General features: G+C 36.8%; 1 protein-coding gene across 1 annotated transcript in view; it reads left to right on the top strand.

Annotated features, from left to right (window-relative positions):
* Positions 1-22,482, top strand: part of MALRD1 (MAM and LDL receptor class A domain containing 1) — a gene marked incomplete at its 5' end in the record, with an annotated part of 844,763 nt that overhangs the window by 355,260 nt on the left and 467,021 nt on the right. The window contains 3 exons of the mRNA XM_073885547.1: positions 174-330; positions 3,659-3,769; positions 7,411-7,624. Of these exons, the coding sequence (XP_073741648.1) occupies positions 174-330; positions 3,659-3,769; positions 7,411-7,624 (482 nt within the window). The remainder of the gene's footprint in view (positions 1-173; positions 331-3,658; positions 3,770-7,410; positions 7,625-22,482) is intronic.

Below are 22,482 nucleotides of genomic sequence, written 5' to 3'. Positions count from 1 at the left end.
AGTAGAATAATTATTGCTGCTGAAGATTGTGAGTCATCATTATGCTATAAAACATTATTATGCTTCTAGGAAAACTTACAGAACAATAAAATATGGTCAGTGATGAACCATATTATATTTTATGATTTTCTTCTTTTTTTTTTAATCTGATATACACTTTGTACTTTCCCCAGAAACACCACAGATGGCTGGTACCTGTATGCTGATAGTTCAAATGGAAAATTTGGTGACATGGCTGATATACTCACTCCTGTTATTTCACGCATGGGACCAAGATGTACCCTGGTGTTCTGGACTCATATGAATGGTGTCACAATTGGTTCTCTCCAGGTACTTCTTAGACAATTGCACTTTCTAAATTTTCCTCTATAAAAATTCATACTGTACAATTTAGTGTTATTAAAATATGGTCTGCTAATAGATGATCATGGGTAATTATCAACACCTTACTAGTTTCAATATGGCATGATTGAATAAAAAGGTTTAGCAAAATTGGACCTGAATGACCAGTAGGATGTTTTTTAACTATTTACTTTATGGTTATTACCTTTATTCCTAAACATCAGAATAAGTACACACAGCTTGCATGTAATACAGTTTTGTACTTGAAATGTTTCATGTAGGTTTTAGTGTCAGTGTTCTGAGAATACCAATGTTCTGAGAATAGTGCAAATGGATTATACACACTTCAGTGACCTTTGAATGTGCATTCTTCGAGTTCTGCTTCATTTTCCAATTGTCTTTTTCAAATTGTTTCTTTGTTAAAAAAATTAAACTGTTTCAGAATTACTGTTTCAACTATTTCAAACTGTTTCAAGAATCTCACAGAGAACCCCAATATAACTTTCACTCAGAGTTCCTATTTTTTTTGCTCATTGTCCCAGACCATCTGTTATAGGAAAAATTCCATACAGTATCACATATCACACTTAGTTATTTCTTCCTAGTGTCTTTCAAATTGGAATAACTCCTTAATCTTCTCTAGACTTTTATGACCTTGCACCACCACCACCAACAAAATTACATCTCCATTTATTGATTTATATCAGTGTGGATTCATGGATCCTTTTTGTATTCAATTTGTTATTGTCTATTATTACTGTTATTTTTCATTGGTTCTTAAATTGTCCCAGATTTGCTCATAGGAGACCCTTGAAGCTGGCTTCTATGTCTCTTTGACAGTCCCATTAGTCTTTGAGCATTGTCTTCCTTTCTGTCCAAGAAGATGTTCCAGACTCATGTTATTTTTATCTTGTTCCATCCCTGGAGTTAACTTTTTCGAGGGGGTCCTGGTTTCTTTTAGAAGGCCAAGTTACATAGGCAAACCAGAGAGAGATTCTGGAGTCCCAAGGCAGATGCCTGCATCCTTTTTTCCCATATTGGACATGCCTTATACAATATATGAGGTTTTAAGTAATATTTATAGATGCATCATTCACACAGAACAAGGCAACTCAGTTGTCAAACATCTCCATTTGTACTATTTCAGGGAGGCCATGTCTGAAAGACCAATCCCAAAATTCTAGAATTGTTTACCGTGAGCAGTTTTAGACCAGGAATATCTTGCTAACTGCAGGCATAGCAAAGGGCTCTTTCCCTTGTCAAATACCATTAATTTGTTAGTGAAGAAGCCTATGTTTAGCATATTTGCAAAAAGAGTACAGGTAGGTTACCTACTTTTTTCCCCCCAATAAAGAAAGAGAAACAGACTGCAGGACAGCTGCTTAACCACTTCTTCCCCTGTGCCTTGATTATAATTTTAATATTAGGTGTTTGTCTCATTTTATTACTGTCTGTCTTATTCTAAGATTTTCCTGGCTATGTTAAATATTTATTTTTCCAAATAAGTTTTAGATAAGCATATTTCACAAATGCTATTAGCTTTTTTTTTTTTTTTACTTGAAAGCATATTATATTTACTTATCAGTTTTGGAAGAATTATCTTCTTTATTATAGGTGAGATTCCTTACCCATAATTATTTAAAAGTAAACTTGTTTGGGTATAAGTATGTGTGCAGGTTTGATAATCTAAAAACATCCAATAGTCTTATGGATTAAAGTTATAGCTTATCATTTGTTTTAGATTGACTTTTTAAAAAATGGTTTTTGGCAAACAATCGATACAGCTTACTGCAGGATTTTCATCAGAAAAATGAGAATTATTTAACTGGTATATTTTGTAGTTAAGATTAATCATCTGAAATATGCTTTCTTTTTTCAGGTACAATTTTGTATTAGTAGGTGAAAAATTATAAAATATTAAAATGTTATAAGTAATTATCAAATAACTAAAATGGTAATGCATGTGATCCTTGTTTTTGTGCATGAACACATTCTTCTTAGTCATTTGTATGTAGAATGGTACTCATACAAAGATCTATTTCCCATACTTTTTTAAAGTATTCATCAAAAAATGATATTTACTTTTTTAGGAATTATATTTTTTTGAAGCATGTTTTTTTTTTTTTTAGATTTTATTTATTTATTTGCCAGAGAGAGAGAGGGGGGGGGAGTACAAGCAGGGGGAGTGGCAGGCAGAGGGAGAAGCAGGCTCCTCGCTGAGCAAGGAGCCTGATGTGGGACCCGATCCCAGGACCCTGAGATCATGACCCAAGCTGAAGGCAGATGCTTAACCATCTGAGCCACCCAGGTGCCCCTGAAGCATGTTGTTTTAACTTAAATTATATAAATTATATAGACCAAAACTATGGCATTATTTTTGTTAGCTTCATATTACTTAGAAATTCTAAAGGTCTAGAAACTCTACTTCTATAAAATTAATAGTTTGAATGTTATTTATACTCCAATAAAAAATAGCTGTTTCAATTTAACTGGAAATACAGAGATAATGAAACCATTAAAAGTTGCCTGCACTTTCGAAAGTCAAAACTTTCACAAACCCATTACCAGAATGATTCTTTCGGTTGTACACATTGTATTTTTAAAAAGTAATGCTGTGAAATAATTAAATAAACCAACTAAGCCAGTTACTTTAAAATGTGTAATTCTGCTTTTCCCTGTTCTCTTCAGTTACTCTCTTGTTGGTTCATTTTGTAGCATTCTAAAAGAGCCAGGATAATTTGTCTGCTGAGACTAATCTGAATTTCCCTTTAGAATAAGGATAGAATACTGAGGAGGATGCGATGTGCCGAGGCTCTTGGGAGGAAGAGTCAGTGCCCACGCATATCACCCAGGTGTTCTATTAAAATTGAATGGGTTCCCATTATAACACACTGTCCCCACTGAACCCAAGAGCATGAGGAAGGGAAGTCATCCTCAAAAAAATGTTTCAGTAAGTAATAAGTACTTTTCATTTCGACTCCATGAATATTATTTAATATATAAAACTCCAATTGTTAATTCTGTCAGTTTTTTTAAAAAAGCTAATGTAGTTAAGTGTTAATGAAATGGTGCCTAGACCGTTTGGACTTGACTGACAGATATTCATGTGCACCTTTATTACACAAAGCTTGTGAGGGATCCTGGAGACACATTGCTGTAGAGAAAACAAAGACATCTAATGAAAACTGTCCCCACTTTTCTCTAAGGGACTTCATGGTGATGTTAAAATTTTTAAAAATCACTGGTCAAATTCTAAATGTTTAAAATTTATCAAGACAGAATATTTTAACACCTATTACTTGATTTATCTCGGTAGGTACTCAGCAAGAAAGACAGTGTTACTGCTAAATTGTGGGCTCAAAGAGGACAGCAAGGTGCACAGTGGAAGAAAGTGGAAGTGTTTTTAGGCGTTCAATCACATATACAGGTTTGTTAAGCCAAGTAGTTGTTGAGTGATGTGGGAGTTTTGTTGAATTTTTTTTGTCTAATCCTACTTTATTTCCTCCACTCATAGTCTTTTTGCCCTCCCATCCCCTTCCTGATGTGTTACATGAATGCCTACCTACCACTCCATGTAGCATTTCCGTAAGGGACTTAACAGTTCCAGATGTCCTAATTTCTCCCAAACAGACAGCCATGTTCTACAACTATGTAATTTTAATGCCAGCCATCATGCTTCACTTCACAGTCAGCCTCCCTCATACAAAGAACACCTCCCTCGATTTTACATTTATATTCCCGGAGACTGTGGAGTAATTATGTTAATCTTTTTCAAAACTAATTTAAAAGACAGACTTTTGAAAGTGCATTGTATTGTTGAGCCTTAATAGAGGTAATTTTTTCATCTAACTCAAAAATATTTTGGGTAGGCGCAAAATTATATAATGCTGTACTTGTCTTCATGTAGATTACAATAATATTAGGAGGAGAAGACCTATACATATCTAACAATTTAAAATAAGTAGTAGTACATATGCTTAAATTGAAGATAATTACATACCAAGATAACTGGTATGGATTTTGTTTTTTATGGATTATCAAGAAAATAACTCATGGATGTGTGTGTGTGTGCATGCGTGCGTGTGCATGTATTTGGCAGAAGGGGGTTTTCTTGGAAGAAAGCCTTAGCTCAACTATTAAAATTTTTAAGATTTGGATCAGGAGAGTGAGAAGCCAAAAGCATTTATGCCGGGGACCATTTTCTTAGTGTTAATTGCACAGGGCTTAATTTCATGACTTTAGAACCATTTATCTCTAGATAGAAGGTACATCTTGGCTAATTACTGCATTTCCAGTCCTCTGTATATGCAGAAATAGTAGCCCGTTCTGCTGTGGATATTCAGTAACTATAGTCACGTGCTGTGTGAAAGATTAGCTCCTCTCCATTCCGGTGGAAGCACAGGGCAGCTACCTGTGTAAAGGATCAGTACAGCCCTATCCCCAATTTCTTGGAATGGTAGGTGTCATAAATCCCGTATGTTTTTGGTTTCTCACTGGAGCCCAGTTTTCTTATGGATCATTTGTAGATTATTTAGGAAATTGATAAGAAATAAGTTGTAATTATTGTATTACAGCCTGAAGATGTAATTATTGGACTGCATTTTCATATTGCACAATGTGAAATTTATTTTTAAAATGACTCCACCTGTTCATTCTCTAAGATCTTTTAACTGAGGGTAGAAGAGTCCTCAGCAAGAATATGGAGAAGGTTTCGCTGCTGCCAGACATAGACTTCTACCCCAGGCAATGAATTCTTAACTAGTTCTGTGCAAGTAGGATATTTGTAGAATAAAATCATATTCAAAATAACATTAAGGGGGATTTCAGCAGGAGGAATCAATTATTAATGTTTCTGAAATTTGCTTTTTCATATATTGAAATTTGAAGAGAAATATGCCCATGTTGTTTGATTCTTAAAATTAGATAATAATGGCTTGTGAATATTTGATTTTTTTGGGGGGGGGGGTTCACTCATTCCTTCCATGCAGACTTACTAAGTACCCACTATGTGCAAAGCTCATTACTATGCACTGAGCCAGGCATACTGTCCGTGTTTTTCCCATTTTTACAATATCATTCCCTTTCACCTCAGAAAGAGGAATACCTCTAACCCTTGAGTAAAATATAAGATGCTTTTAGAAATTATATGCGGAATCAGCACTGAGTAGTTTTTGGAGTTTTATTTGGGAGCCCTCAAACTTAGAGTACTTAATTAAAATAGTTTGTATAACTAGAGCAGGCATATACACAGCACTCAGTAAGTGCTAAGTTCTATTCTATGAATTTGAAACATTTATTCATTTAGTTTTTATAGTCATTGTATGATTATTACCCCCCTTTTATACTAGAATACACAGTTACCTACACATGAGGGAACTTGCTCTAGATGCATGCTACAAAATGGCAGAGACAGACTTTAAGCAAGGCCAGTTCATCTACAAGTCCATAATCCAAACGCTGTGCCATATTGCTTTCCAAATTTTCCAAAATAATTGACCCTGCTTTTTATTCTACTGAAAAAAATATAATTACTCTTTAAAGAAAGTATAATCACATTCAATAAGAAAGTGTATGGAATCTTAACCAACATTTTATGGAGCGTTGGGATATAAGCAGTGATTTGATCATTTGAATATGGCAGGCACCTGAGAGTCCATCTGTAGAGTTGTGCAAAAACAAATTAATAAGGAAACACTTATTATCTGATTTCTTTTTCACAGAACACTTTATCACATATTGAAATGTTTAGATGCATCCAGAAAATAGAGTACCCTTTTCAGTTTGTGTATCGGTGTTTCCTTATAAAACACTGTAGTCCTTATTCTTTCTAGTTTCACCTTTTCTTAATGACTTCCAGCCTCTCAATCTATCAAATTTATTTTTCTTTTACAGCATATCTATTATGAAGAACAATTTATGTAAATTTGGTATATGAATTTACATAAAAATTGTATTTTTATTTTGTTTTAGTTTTGATAATTTGAGAGGCATGATTTTCAATTATTGTATCATCTTATCTTAAAAGGAAAACACATACGTTTTCATACAGTCACATAAAAGCATAACACATCCTAAGGAAAAATTGTAATTCTTTTGAGAAAAATGTTTAGATTTCATCAAAAGCTGTTTGGGAGTTTGAACAATAAATATTTGTATAAAATCACTGAAGTAAATCTGTATTCCTTGTTAACTCATTTCAAATTGCTCTAAATTTACTTTAAAATATGTGAATATTTCTTATGTTAATACACAAATACATATTTGGCATGCAGAGAAATTTAATAGAAACATTCTGAATTAATTTCACTGAGAAATTTGAAACTAAACAATTTGTAACTTCTTGTGTTCCGTGAAACAGTGTTAATTGTTCTTCCAAGCACTGGTAATGTTACAAATTGAAGATGAAATTTCTAAACATTTTAGCATCTCCTGTTATTACTTTTAATCATTTCTAATTCTTTTGGAGTCCATGTAAGTGGGATTTCCCTGTCAGACAGTGGCACACGTGAGAATTTTGTTCATCGCATATATCGGTCAAAGGCAAATTAAAATCATTTCAATTCCAAAAATGTGAGCAATTAAAAAAAAACTCGTGGTACTGAGGTTTGATATCTTCGCTTTCACATAGTTGGGGTGGACAGATCTGAGGAGTGGCAACAAATTGGCCAAAATACAGGGTGTGGTTGCATCTTCTTTCTCTTCGTGTGCTTTGTCACCTGATTGGCCTCCTTCCTCCCATACGAGGTGCAGGTGAGGCTCTAAGAAGTGAGCAGGTCTTGTTTCGGATGAGAGAGGTATAGAAGCAGCATTGGTAGGTTGGTGGCTCCTGCTGGTTATCTTTGCCACCTGTCCTAAAAATCTAGACAAGATGCAGTGGTGTTGCCACTCCCACATTTGTGGGATGACTCTCAAACATTTTGGGTGAGTTTCATTATGGGGTATTTTTATTAGATTCAAACCTAATGTCCTGTATTTAATGGTTGCCTCAAATTTTGAATTCTTGGACAATTCAACTGAAATTGGATTTCTTTCCTTTTTTCCTTTCTTCCTTTTTTTTTTTTTTTTAAGATTGTCTTTAGGGCAAAGCGTGGTATCAGTTACATGGGAGATGTAGCAGTGGATGATATTTCCTTTCAAGATTGTGCCCCCCTGCTTAGCCCAGACAGGAAGTGTACTGCTCAAGAATTCACATGTGCAAACAAGCAGTGCATTGCAAAGGACAAGCTGTGTGATTTTGTGAACGATTGCGCTGATAATTCAGATGAATCTACTTTCATTTGCAGTAAGTGGAAGTTTTCTATTTCCTCACTTTTCCCCTTTGTCTCCTACAACCTTACTCTGCATGTGGTGTGTTAATGGCTGAAACATACAAAGTATGTAAAGCTCAGTAGCCAAGTCAGGTAAGGTGATTTACCTATTTAAATACATTTCTTTATTTCTCTCAATACTTAATTTAGAACTGTAATTCATTTAAAACTAGTTGGTGGCTTGGTGTGTGTGACATAATTGATAAATTGGAAAACGTGTGTTGAAAGACAAAAAGAATGGAAACGGATATTTTTCATATGAAAGAAAGTTTTGGGAAAAAGACAAGCAAAACATCCATCAACGCCAATTTGTGCAGGGCTCTCAAGCCTCTATGCTTTGATGCATTTGAGAGAGTTGTCATTCCTTTGTGTAAATTATGAGATGTGATAAATGTTAAAAATAAATACCTAGATAATATATTAAACAAAGTCGTCTTCTAAAGGAAATACATATCAGCTATATGATATTATTGTAGGAGACCAACTCATAATAAATAGCACCTATTAAAATATCCTTAGATAAATGGGCCATATATGCTCATTTGGGTAAGTCTGTAAACTGTGCAACACAGTCCAGTTATTACCTCATTGCATTGCAAATGAGATGAATACAGATTGTCAAAATGAAGGTTGACAAATTATTTCACTTACATGTAATAATTTCTGAGCAAGAATATTTTTGTTTGAGCCCTTGTTGTTGTTATTGGACCAAATCTGGAATATCAAGAACAACTTCAGTAGAATAAGAGCTCTTATTTGTATAGAACTTTTAACGTTCAAAGCCCTCTAATCTACTAATGTCTACTTGATCTTCACAGAAGCCCTGAGGGGTAAGTGGGACAGACACTCTTACTGTATATTACACAGAGGAAGCTGCCAACAGATTTTGTCAAAGTTCTTAAGACTGGTGTTGACAGAATTGGTCCTAGAACCAAGTACTTTATGAATCACTGCTTTGCTCAAGCTACCATACCACCTCTGTGTAAAGCTGAATCTTAAAAATATATATAAAAAAGTTATAGATGTAGAAATCCTATTTATATCAAGTAACTGTTCCTTCAGTTGTGGATTATTTCTTCCAGTATCTATCTATTAACACACAGGAACCAAGCAAATATATTTGGCTACTCTTGAATTCTGAATTAATAATAATCTTTTCCTTATAAATATTTTCTGCTGTGTGTTTACTTTCTGCATCAAATGCTTTTACAGTTTCTTCATTGCCATTTTCATTTCAATATCACAGAAATCTAGGTTATCAGTCAAATAGAGCAGATATTATGCTTTTGAATTTTGTTTCTTATGTTCCAATGTATCTCTTTCCCCAGATAAAATTTAATGCCATTTTGAAAGTATTGATTTATTTATGGCTAAATTTTCCCAAAACTCTTTGTGTTTAGGTTCTAAATTTGTAAATATTTCTAGGAATGCTTTGTCTGTATTTAGGAAAGCACGCTGCTAGTTAAAGAGTCTGAAGTGTATGGGACCTTACTGTCTTGGTAGTTCTTTATTTTTTGAGCATAGTGGACACACAATGTTACATTAGTTTCAGGTAACTCTACATGATGCCATGCTCACCACAGTTGTAGCTACCATCTGTTACCACACAACACTATTGCAATACCATTGACTATATTCCCTTGCTGTACCTTTTACTCCCATGACTTACTCAGTCCATAACTGGAAGTCTGTGTCTCCCACTCCCCTTCAGTCATTTTGCCCATCCCCCATCCTTTTACCCTCCAGCAACAATCACATTGTTCTCAGTATTTATAGGTTTCACTCTGCTTTTTGTTTGTTGTTTTGTGTTTTAGATTCCACATATAAATCATAAGGTGTTGTTGTCTTTCTCTGACTTACTTCACTTAGCATTATACTGGTAGTTCTTTTGTATGAGAAATAAAGGTAAAAGTAATCATAAGACTTTGGACAGAAGGTTGTACCAGAATGTGCTTTTTGGTGAATTGATTGTCAAATCACTCTTGTTTAGGTTTTGAATGGGGCTACACATATCAGTAATACTGGTGCAAGAAAGCTGAATTACTTCCAGGTATTATATAGAAAAAGAAAACTTCCTCAACTCATGACAACAAATAAACAACAAGATGTTAGACCTTAAAAACGAAACCCACATTTTGATACTGGTTCTCATACATGAGTATGATTGTTTTAAATAGCATTGATTATTTGTATTATGTATTTTTAAAAAATTTACCTATAATCCCATTCTACAGTATTGAATGTTTTACTTATAGTGTGGCTAACATATCCTATATGAATTATGAGTTATCCTGTATATACTGTAAACTTTTTTTATTATATTAATCACCATATATTACATCATTAGCTTTTGATGTAGTGTTCCATGATTCATTGTTTGCATATAACACCCAGTGCTACATTCAGTATGTGCCCTCTTTAATACCCATCACCAGGCTAACCCATCCCCCACTCCCCTCCCCTCTAGAACCCTCAGTTTGTTTCTCAGAGTCCATCGTCTGTCATGGTTCATCTCTCCCTCCAAATTCCCCCCCTTCATTTTTCCCTTCCTGCTATCTTCTTTTTTTTGACATATAATGTATTATTTGTTTCAGAGGTACATGTCTGTGATTCAACAGTCTTACACAGTTCACAGTGCTCACCATAGCACATACCCTCCCCAATGTCTATCACCCAGCCACCCCATCCCTCTCATCCCCCACCACTCCAGCAAGCCTCAGTTTGTTTTCTGAGATTAAGAATTTCTCATATCAGTGAGATCATATGATACGTGTCTTTCTCTGATTGACTTATTTCACTCAGCAAAATACCATTCGGTTCCATCCATGCCATTGCTAATGGCAAGATTTCATTCCTTTTGATGGCTGCATAATGTTTTATTGTGTGTGTGTGTGTGTGTATACACACACACTACATCTTCTTTATCCATTCATCTGTTGTTGGACATCTTGGCTCTTTCCATAGTTTAGCTATTGTGGACATTGCTGCTATAAACACCAGGGTGCATATACCCCTTCAGAGCCCTACATTTGTATCTTTGGGGTAAATACCCAGTAGTGCAATTGCTGGGTTGTAGGGTAGCTCTATTTTCAACTTTTTGAGGAACCTCCATACTGTTTTCCAGAGTGACTGCACCAGCTTCCATTCCCAAAAACAGTGTAGGAGGATTCCCCTTTCTCTGCATCCCTGGCAACATCTATTGTTTCCTGCTTGTTGATTTTAGCCATTCTGACTGGTGTGAGGTGGCATCTCATTGAGGTTTTGATTTGGATTTCCCTGATGCCGAATGATGTTGAGAACGTTTTCATGTGTCTGTTGGCCATTTGGATGTCTTCTTTGGAAAAATGTCTGTTCATGTCTTCTGCCCATTTCTTGATTGGATTATTTGTTCTTTGGATGTTGAGTTTGATAAGTTCTTTATAGATTTTGGATACTAGCCCTTTATCTGATATGTCATTTGCAAATATCTTCTCCCATTCTGTCGGTTGTCTTTTGGTTTTGTGGACTGTTTATTTTGCTGTGCAAAAGCTTCATATCTTGACGAAGTTCCAATAGTTCATGTTTGCCCTTGCTTCCCTTGCCTTTGGCAATGTTTCTAGGAAGAAGTTGCTGCGGCTGAGGTCGAAGAGGTTGCTGCCTATGTTCTCTATTACGATTTTGATGGACTCCTGTCTCACATTTAGGTCTTTCAACCATTTTGAGTCTTTTTTTTTTTTTTTAAGATTTTATTTATTTATTTGACAGAGAGGGAACACAAGCAGGGGGAGTGGGAGAGGGAGAAGCAGGCTTCCCATGGAACAGGGAGCCTGTTGTGGGACACAATCCCAGGATCCTGGGACCATGATGGGAGCCAAAGGCGGTTGCTTAACGACTGAGCCACCCAGGTGCCCCTCAAACATTTTGTCTATTTTTGTGTGTGGTGTAAGGAAATGGTCCAGTTTCATTCTTCTGCATATGGCTGGCCCAATTTTCCCAACACCATTTGTTAAAGAGACTGTCTTTTTTCCATTGGAACTTCTTTCCTTCTTTGTCAAAGATTAGTTGACCATAGAGTTGAGGGTCCATTTCTGGACTCTCGATTCTGTTCCATTGATCTATGTGTCTGGTTTTGTGCCAGTACCTTATTGTCTTGATGATGACAGCTTTGTAATAGAGTTGGAAGTCCGGAATGATGATGCCACCAGTTTTGCTTTTCTTTTTCAACATTCTTTTGGCTATTTGGGGTCTTTTCTGGTTCCATAAAATTTTAGGATTATTTGCTCCATTTCTTTGAAAAACATAGATGGTATTCTGATAGGGATTGCATTAAATGTGCAGATTGCTCTAGGTAGCATTGACATCTTCACAATATTTATTCTTCCAATCCATGAGCATGGAACATTTTTCCATTTCTTTGTGTCTTCCTCAATTTCTTTCATAAATATTTTATAGTTTTCTGAGTACAGATCCTTTGCCTCTTTGGTTAGATTTATTCCTATGTATCTTATGGTTTTGGGTGCCATTGTAAATGGGATCAACTACTTAATTTCTCTTTCTTCTGTCTTGTTGTTGGTGTATGGGAATGCCACTGATTTCTGTGCATTGATTTTATATCCTGCCACTTTACTGAATTTCTGTCTGAGTTCTAGCAGTTTTGGGGTGGAGTCTTTTGGATTTTCCACATAAAGTATCATACCGGCAAAGAGTGAGAGTTTGACTTCTTTCTTGCCAATTCAGATGCCTTTTATATCTTTTTGTTGTCTGATTGCTGTGGCTAGGACTTCTAGTACTATGTTGAATAGCCGTGGTGATAGTGGACATCCTGTGTTGTTCCTGACCTTAGGGGGGAAGCTCTCAGTTTTTCCCCCATTGAGAATGATATTCGCCATGGGTTTTTCATAAATGGCTTTTATGATATTGAAGTATGTACACTCTATCCCTATACTCTCAAGATTTTTAATCAAGAAAGGATGCTGTACTTTGTCAAATGCTTTTTTTGCATCTCTTGAGAAGATCATATGGTTCTTGATCTTTCTTTTATTAATGTATTGTATCACATTGATTGATTTGTGGATATTGAGCCACGCTTGCAGCCCAGGAATAAATCCCGCTTGGTCATGGTGAATATTCCTTTTAATGTACTGTTGGATCCTATTGGCTAGTATTTTGGTTAGAATTTTTGCATCCATGTTCATCAAGGTAATGGGTCTGTAATTCCCTTTTTTGATGGACTCTTTGTCTGGTTTGGGGAGCAAGGTAATGGTGGCCTCATAAAACGAGTTTTGAAGTTTTCCTTTCATTTCTATTTTTTGGAACAGTTTCAGAAGAATTGGTATTAATTCTTCTTTGAATGTTTGGTAGAATTCTCCTGCAAAGCCATCTGGCCCTAGGCTTTTGTTTGTTGGGAGATTTTTGATAACTGCTTCAGTTTTTAGTGGTTATAGGTCTGTTCAGGTTTTCCATTCCTTCCTGGTTCAATTTTGGTAATTAATACATTTCTAGGAATGCATCCATTTCTTCCAGGTTATCTAATTTGCTAGCACATAGTTGCTCATAATATGTTCTTATAATTGTTTGTATTTCTTTGGTGTTGGTTGTGATCTCTCCTCTTTCATTCATGATTTTATTTATTTGGGTCCTTTCTCTTTTCTTTTTGATCAGTCTGGCCAGGGGTTTATCAGTCTTGTTAATTCTTACAAAGAACCGGCTCCTAGTTTTGTTGATTTGTTCTACTGTTCTTTTGGTTTCTATTTCATTGATTCTTCTCTGATCTTTATTATTTCTCTTTTCTTGTTGGATTTAGGCTTTATTTCCTGTTCTTTCTCCAGCTTCTTTAGGTGTAGGGTTAGGTTGTGTATTTGAGACCTTTCTTGTTTCTTGAGAAAGGCTTGTATTGCTGTATCCTTTCCTCTTAGGACTGCCTTTGCGCAGTTGTGTTTTGAACAGTTGTGTTTTCATTTTCATTTGTTTCCATGAATTTTTTAATTCTTCTTTAATTTCCTGGTTGACCTATTCGTTCTTTAGTAGGATGCTCTGTAGCCTCCATGCATTTGAGTTCTTTCCGACTTTCCTCTTGTGATTGAGTTCTAGTTTCAAAGCATTGTGATCTGAAAATATGCAGGCAATGATCCCATTCTTTTGGTTCCAGTTGAGACCTTATTTGTGACCTGGGAAGTGATCTATTCTGGAGAATGTTCTATGGGCACAAGAGAAGAATGTGTATTCTGTTGCTTTGGGATGGAATGTTCTGAATATATCTGTGAAGTCCATTTGGTCCAGTGTGTCATTTAAAGTCTTTTTTTCCTTGCTGATCTTTTGCTTAGATGATCTGTCCATTTCAGTGAGGGGGGTGTTAAAGTCCCCCACTATTATTGTATTGTTGTCAATGTGTTTCTTCGCTTTTGTTATTAATTGGCTTATATAATTGGCTGCTCCCATGTGAAGGGCATAGATATTTACAATTGTTAGATCTTCTTGTTAGATAGACCCTTTAAGTAGGATATAGTGTCCTTCTTCATCTTTTATTAAAGTCTTTGGTTTAAAATCTAATTTGTCTGATAGAAGGATTGCCACCCCAGCTTTCTTCTGATGTCCATTAGCATGGTAAATGCTTTTCCACCCCCTCACATTGAATCTGGAGGTGCCTTTGGTTCTAAAATGAGTCTCTTGCTGACAGAATATCGATGGGTCTTATTTTTTTAATCCAGTCTGATAAGCTGTGTCTTTTGATTGGGGCATTTAGCCCATTTACATTCATGGTAACTATTGAAAGGTATGAATTTAGTGCCATTGTATTGCCTGTAAGGTGACTGTTACTGTATATTGTCTGTGTTCCTCTCTGATCTGTTACTTTTAGGTCAGTCCTTTCTGGCCTGCTAGGTCTTTGTGCATGGGTCTGTTGCCAATCTAATGTTTCTACCATTGTAGGTTACAGATCTCTTCTCCCGAGCTGCTTTCAGGATTTTTCTCTTTGTCTCTGAGACTTGTAGGTTTTACTATGAGGGTAAATGTTGGGCTGCTGACCTATTTTTATTGATTTTGAGGGGGGTTCTCTGTGGCTCTGGATTTTGATGCCTGTTTCCTTCCCCAAATTAGGGAAGTTCTCTGCTATAATTTGCTCCAATATACCTTCTGCCCCTCTCTCTCTTTCTTCTTCTTCTGGGATCCCAATTATTCTAATACTGTTTTGTTCTATGGTATCACTTATCTCTTGAATTCTGCCCTCGTGATCCACTAGTTGTTTATCTCTCTTTTTCTCAGCTGCTTCATTTTCCATCATTTGGTCTTCTCTGTCACTAATTCTCTCTTCTGCCTATTTTTCTTAGCAGTTAGTTCCTCCATTTTTGATTGCACCTCATTAATAGCCTTTTTGATTTTTGACTTGGTTAGAGTTTCTTTTATTTCTCCAGAAAACGTTTCTCTAATATCTTCCATGCTTTTTTTAAGCCCAGTTATTATCTTTAAAATCATCATTCTGAACTCTAGTTCTGACATCTTATTAATGTCTTTATCGATTAGGTCACTGGCAGTCGGTATTGCCCCCTGTTCTTTTGTTGAGGTGATTTTTTTTTCCATCTTGTCATTATGTCCAGGTGAATGAGAGAGCAAAATTCTAATGGCATAACAACTCCAGAGAAATAAACGCTCAACAATCAGAAGAGACCTGAAACCAGGGGGAAAAAGGGGGAAAGAAAGAGAAAATAAAAAGAGAAAGATTAAAAAAGAAATATATATGATCAAATATGATCAGGCTGGTGAATAAGTCAATGCCACATACTAGATTTTGGACGTATTTTGGTCTGTTAGACGAAACTGCCTCTGAAAATTTTAAAGAAAAACTTATATATGTACAAAAATAAGGATAAATATGATGAAGGGATGGAATATGACTGTAAAGATGAAAATTATAAAAGATTTTATGAAAGCAATTGATAAGTTGGTTGAAAAAAGAAAGAAGACAAATTTAAAAAAATGGGAGGGAATGTGATCAGGCAGGAGAATAGAACAAAGCCATACACTAGAGATTAAGGGTATATTTTGGTCTGTTAGAAGAAACTGTTCTGAAAATTTTAAAGAGAGAACAACTTATGTATGTACCAAAAATAAGGTTAACTACTATGAAGGGATAGAATATTACTCTAAAAATGAAAAATTAAAAAAAATATTTTTAAAAAAGGGATTGATAAGATTTTGGTTAAAAAAGGGAAAATGAAAAATTCAAAAAAAAAAGAAAATTAAAAAAATTAACTGTGAAAGACTAAAGATCAGGGGTAAAAAAGCCATGAATACTATGTGCTGTATTCCCCTAGAGCTGGTGTTCTGCCGTTATCATTGATCGGTAAACTTGGTCTTGGCTGGCTGTTCTTGCTCATCTTCTGAGGGAGGGGCCTGTTGCTGTGGTTCTAAAATGTTTTTGCTGGAGGTGGAATTGCCCCACCCTAGCCAGGGGCGGGGCTAATAATCTGCTCGGGTTTGCTCTCGGGAGCTTTTGTTCCCTGCAAGCTTTCTGTACAGTTTTGGAGGACTGGAGTGAAAATGACGGCCTCCCAATCTCCGTCCTGGAGGAGCCGAGAACTTGGGGCCCTACTCCTCAGTGCACCCCCAGAGAAAAGTGGTCAATCACTCCCAACTCCCTTGTCTCCAGCCGCACTCCGTGCTCACCCCGCCTGTGACTGAGCATTTCTATCTGTGGCACAGAACCCCGTTTGGGGTCTCAAAACCTAGCAGATCCCTGCAATGAGCTCCCGCACTGCTCTTCCCGGGGGAGGAAGGGGAGTCTCCACAGATCTGCCGCTTGTTGGGTCCCTGCTGGAAGAGCAGTTGCCCGACTGTGCCGCGGATCATGGTTTATGGCAACACTGAGTTGAGAGCCCACTCCTCTGCTCTGTCTTTGCAGCTGGCTTCCCTGCTGCAATTCCTGGGACCTCTGCCACACTCAGGCACCCCCAGTCTTTTGGTGATACCGAGGGTCCTGAGACCACATTGTCCCCACGGGAGTTCCACCCCCTGCTTAGCCACTGGAGTAACGTCCCTCAGTGGAGCAGACTTCTCAACGTTCCAATTTGGGGCTCTGTGGCTCTGTCACTTGCCAGTAGCAGCTGAAAGAGGCACCCTCCCCGCCATCTGTCTTCTGGAATATAGCCTCAGATTCACTTCTCTGCACATCCTACCTTCCAGAAAGTGGTTGCTTTTCTGTTCAGAGAGTTGCTGCTATTCTTTTCTTAGATCTCCTGTTGAGTTCGTAGGTGTTCAGAATGGTTTGATCCCTATCCAGCTGAATTCCTGGGACCAGATGAAATTTAGGTCTCCTACTCCTCTGCCATCTTGCTCCTCCCTCTATGTATATAGTGTAAACTTTGATCTTCTAATTATATCCGGAAGAATAGGAAGGAGAAAAAAGATCTTAAAAATTACCATAGCAACTGATTTCAGAAATTTGGGTGACAACCAGTCAAAACTTTAGCCTTAAGTTCCATAGTCCTTGGAATTTTTTTTGTTTTGTTTTATTTTTTTTTTTGAGAATTCTAGGTAAAGATTGATTGAATATCACAACTCTAAGAAAAGTTCTGAAATATCATTAGGTAGAAATACACCATGGAGGGATAGGAGAAAGAATTTAAACTCCTTTTAAAGGAATGGACTATCTCTGATGGAAAAGAAGAAAATATATATTTTTTAAAACAGAAGTACCTGCTGCTTTTATATTCTCTATATCCATATAGACTTTGAAAACAAAATGTGGCAGAAAAATTAAAATGTCATTTTTGGCTTTATTATATAAATATCTAAAATATGGGACATAGTCAATAAGATGAAAGTGATATGTATGTCTGACAACTCTAAAATATTTGAACATATCTTTGCCAGTGATACAGAGGCTCCTTTGGAATGCAACCCTATTTTTTGTTTCACCATACGTTCTAAGTAGCATATTTATTCATAAATATTTAAGAGTGTATCAGGCATACTGGAAATAATTTAATTCTGTACCGTGGTTAGTAAGGATGCTGGATATTTCATCAACATAATTGTGAGTAATATGAACCTAAGGGGCAAATGTAACACTGTATTTGCCATCTGCAGTATCTATTCATTTGAAACAGACACAGAATATTTACCAAGAAAAAAGAGATTATATTATTATTAAACAGTAAGGAAATTTCAGTAATTTAAAATGGATTAAAGTAACACATTATGTCTTTTTAATTAGGCTGGAAATCAATTAGAAAACGAAAGCTGGACAATGCCTATTGGTTAGGAGAAATGTACTTTTTAAAATTTTTTTATGTGTTCAATTTTTTGAATTTTTATTTTTTAATTATGTAGAAATGCACTTTTAATAAATTATGCCTCCCTTCCAAAAAAGTTACAATGAAATTAGAAAATGTTTTCAATAAATAATTATAAAAACAATGCATAAAAATTTCTTGAGATTTAGCTAAGTACCTAGAGAAAAACTTATAGTCTTATATTAGAAACTAATAGTTTATATTAGTTTATGTTAAAAACTAATATAGAAAGTATATATAGAAATTTTATATTAGAAACTAATTAGGGGAGGAAAAGATGGTGGAGGAGTAGGAGACCCTATTCCACCTGGTCCCTGGAATTGAGCTGGATATCTACCAGACCACTCTGAACACCCACGAAATTGCCCTGAGATGTAAGAAGATAGATCTGGATCTCTACAAACAGAATATTGCAGGCGGTTAGTTTTGAGGTATGAGGTGGGGAGCCGTGATTCTGCGGGCAGATATTGGAAGATAAATGGAAGGGGGAGGGAGCCGTGGGGATCTTGTGCTGGTCAGCAGTAGCCTCCTGTGCTGGGGACGGGGCACAGACATGCAGACTGGTAGCGGCGGGGAAAGGATTTTAGGTCCGCCCCCTGGACTGAATCCCAGAGCAGTGGGGCCGTGAGTGTGAACTGGGGGCAGCTGGCATTTTTAGAAGCACAAAGGGCAGAGACATGCCCCCATGCCCTGACCTGGAGGAGAGGACTGGGAGCCCTGCTGAGGGGCGCACAACCCAGGATGTTGTGGTTGTAGCAGCAGAGACAGAAACAGATATAGTGTGACCTGGAGAGCACACTGAAGAACAGACTGTGATCTCTCTGCTCTGAGGCAGAGGGTTGAAAATGATCTCTTCTGCTCTGATTCTCGGGATAGACAAGGAAAGCTGCCAGGGAAAGTAGCCGGAGAAGAAAAGCCACCCAAAACTGGTTTTCACTGAGCCCATCCCCCACCACAGGGGGCAGAGCAACTCTGCCCAAACAGGCTTGCCTGAGTAACAGCATGGCAGGCCCCTCCCCCAGAAGACAATCTGGGAGAACAAGAGGCCAACAACCCTAAGGTCCCTATAAAACATGTGCATCTTGCTTGGGTTCTGGTCAGTAATTTGGACACTGTACATTCCCTCAGTCACCCCTCAACAGAATGACTAGGAGGAGGAACCCTCAAAATAGGAAAGACTCAGAGAATATGACTTCTGCCACAGATTTACAAATGGGTACAGATATAACCAAGATGTTGGAAATGGACTTCAAGGTAGCAATTGTGAAGACAGTAGCTAGAATAGAGAAATCAATTAATGGCAACATAGAGTCTCTAAGGGCAGAAATGAAAGCTGAACTGGCAGAACTTAAAAATGCTATCAATGAGGTCCAATCTAATGTAGATAATCTAACAGCTAGGGTAAGCAAGCAGAAGAACGAATTAGTGATCTTGAAGACCAATTGATAGAAAAGAAGGAAAAAGAGAAGGTCAGGGAGAAATAACTCAAAATCCGTGAAAACAGAATCAGAGAAATAAGTGACACCGTGAAACATTCCAGTGTCTTAATTATTGGGATCCCTGAGGGGGTGGAGTGAGAGAGAGGACTAGAAGATATATTTGAGCAAATCATAGCTAAGAACTTCCCTAATCTGGGGAATGAAACAAACATTCGTGTCCTAGAGGCAGATAGGACCCATCCCAAGATCAAGGAAAACAGACCAACACCCTGGTTGTAATAGTAAAACTCACAAATCTTAGAACCAAGGAAACCATCTTAAGGGCAGTTAGGGGGAAGAGATTATTTACACACCAAGGGAGGAACATAAGAATAACGTCAGACCTATCCACAGAGACATGGCAAGCCAGAAAGGCCTGGCAAGATGTATTCAGGGTACTAAACAAGAAGAACATGCAGCCAAGAATACTTTATCCAGCAAGGCTTCCATTTAGAATGGATGGAGAGATGCAAGGCTTCCATGACTGGCAGAAACTGAAAGAATATGTGACCACTAAGCCAGCCCTGCAAGAAATATTAAGGGTGGTGGTTGTATAAAAGGAGAAAGAACCCAAGAGTGATATAGAACAGAAATTTACAGAGCCAATCTATAGAAACAAGGTCTTCACAGGCAACATGATGACAATAAATTCATATCTTTCAATAATCACTCTGAACGTGAACGGCCTAAATGCTCCCATAAAACGGCACAGGGTTGCAGATTGGATAAAAAGACAGGACCCATCCATATGCTGTCCACAAAAGACTCATTTTGAACCTAAAGATATATCCAAACTGAAAGTGAAGGGATGGAGATCCATCTTCCATGCCAACAGACCTCAAAAGAAAGCTGGGGTAACAACTCTTATATCAGACAAATTAGATTTTAAGCTAAAGACTGTAGTTAGAGACACAGAATACTCTATCCAACAAGATCTGACAGTTATAAATATCTATGCCCCCAACATAGGAGCAGCCATCTACTTAAGCCAACTGTTAACCAAAATAAAGAGTCATATTGATAATAATACATTAATTGTAGAAGATCTCAATACTCCACTCTTAGCAACAGACAGATCATCTAAGCAGAAAATTAACAAAGAAACAAGAGCTTTGAATGAGACACTGGACCAGATGGACCTCGTAGATATATACAGAACATTCTACCCTAAAACAACAGAATACTCATTCTTCTCGAGCACACACAGAACTTTTTCCAGAATAGACCACGTACTGGGTCACAAATCAGGTCTCAACCGGTACCAAAAGATTGAGACTTTTCCCTGCATATTCTCAGATCATAATCTTTAAAACTGGAACTCAATCACAAGAAAAAATTTGGAAGAAATTCAAACTTTTGGAAGCTAAAGACCACTGTGTTCAAGAATGTTTGGGTCAACCAGGAAATCAAAGAAGAACTTAAACAATTCATGGAAAACAATGAGAATGAAAACACATTAGTCCAAAATCTATGGGATACTGCAATAGCAGTTCTAATGGGGAAATACATAGCCATCCAAGCCTTGCTCAAAAAAATAGAAAAATCCTGAATTCACCAACTAACTCTACACCTTAAAGAACTAGAGAAAAAGCAACAAACGATGCCTAATCCACGCATTAGAAGGGAAATAACTAAGATTAGGGCAGAAATCAATGAATTAGAAACCAGAAACACAGTAGATCAGATCAATGAAACTAGAAGCTGGTTCTTTGAAAGAATTAATAAGATCGATAAACCACTGGCCAGACTTATCCAAAAGAAAAGAGAAAGGACCCAAATTAATAAAATTATGAACGAAAGAGATCACAACTAACACCAAGGAAATAGAAACAATTATTAAAAATTGTTATCAACCACTATATTGAAGAAATGGATGCCTTCCTGGAAACCTATAAACTGCCAAGACTGAAACAGGAAGAAAATGACAACTGAATAGGCCAATAATCAGTAACGAGATTGAAGTCATGATCAAAAACCTCCCAAAAAAACAAGAGTCCAGGGCCTGATGGATTCCCTTGGGAATTCTACCAAACATTCAAAGAAATAATACCTATTCTTCTGAAGCTGTTTCAAAAAATAGAAACAGAAGGAAAGCTTCCAGACTCACTCTATGATACCAGCATTACCTTAATCCCCAAACCAGGCAAAGACCCCATCAAAAATGAGAATTTCAGACCGTTATCCCTGATGAATAGGGATTCCAAAATTCTCAACAAAATCCTAGTTAATAGGATCCAACAATATATTAAAAGGATCATCCACCTTGACTAATTGGGATTTATCCCCAGAATGCAAGGGTGGTTCAACATTCGCAAATCAATCAATGTGACAGAACACATTAATAACAGGAGAGAGAAGAACCACATGGACCTGTCAATTGATGCGGAAAAAGCATTTGACAAAATACAGCATCCTTTCCTGATTAAAACAGAGTATAGGGATAGAGGGAACATTCCTCAAGTTCATAAAATCCTTCTATGAAAAACCCACAGCAAATATCTTCCTCAATGGGGAAAAGATGAGAGCCTTTCCCTTAAGATCAGGAACACATCAAGGATGCCCACTCTCACCACTGTTGTTCAACATAGTACTAGAAGTCCTAGCAAAAGCAATCAGACAACAAAAAGAAGTAAAAGGTATTCAGATTGGCAAAGAAGAAGTCAAACTCTCTGTTTTCACAGATGGCATGATACTTTATGTGGAAAATCCAAAAGACTCCACCCCCAAATTATTAGAACTTAAACAGCAATTCAGTAATGTGGCAGGATACAAAATCAATGCACAGAAATCAGTTGCTTTCTTATACAATAACAATGCAACTGTAGAAGGAGAAATTAGAGAAACTATTCCATTTACAATAGCACCAAAAACCCTAAGATACCTCAGATCTATACTCCAGGAACTACAGAAGACTCATGAAAGAAATTGAAGAAAACACAAAAAGTTGGAAAAACATTCCATGCTCATGTATTGGAAGAATAAACATTGATAAAATGTCTTTGCTACCCAGAGCAATCTATACCTTCAATGCCATCCTGATCCAAATTCCAATGACATTTTTCAAAGTGCTGGAACAAACAATCCTAA

Source organism: Callorhinus ursinus, unplaced genomic scaffold (assembly GCF_003265705.2).
Source record: "Callorhinus ursinus isolate GAN/ISIS: 27379988/994484 unplaced genomic scaffold, GSC_fseal_2.0 scaffold63, whole genome shotgun sequence".
Taxonomy (NCBI): domain Eukaryota; kingdom Metazoa; phylum Chordata; class Mammalia; order Carnivora; family Otariidae; genus Callorhinus; species Callorhinus ursinus.
This window is presented reverse-complemented; position numbering and strand designations above follow the sequence as displayed.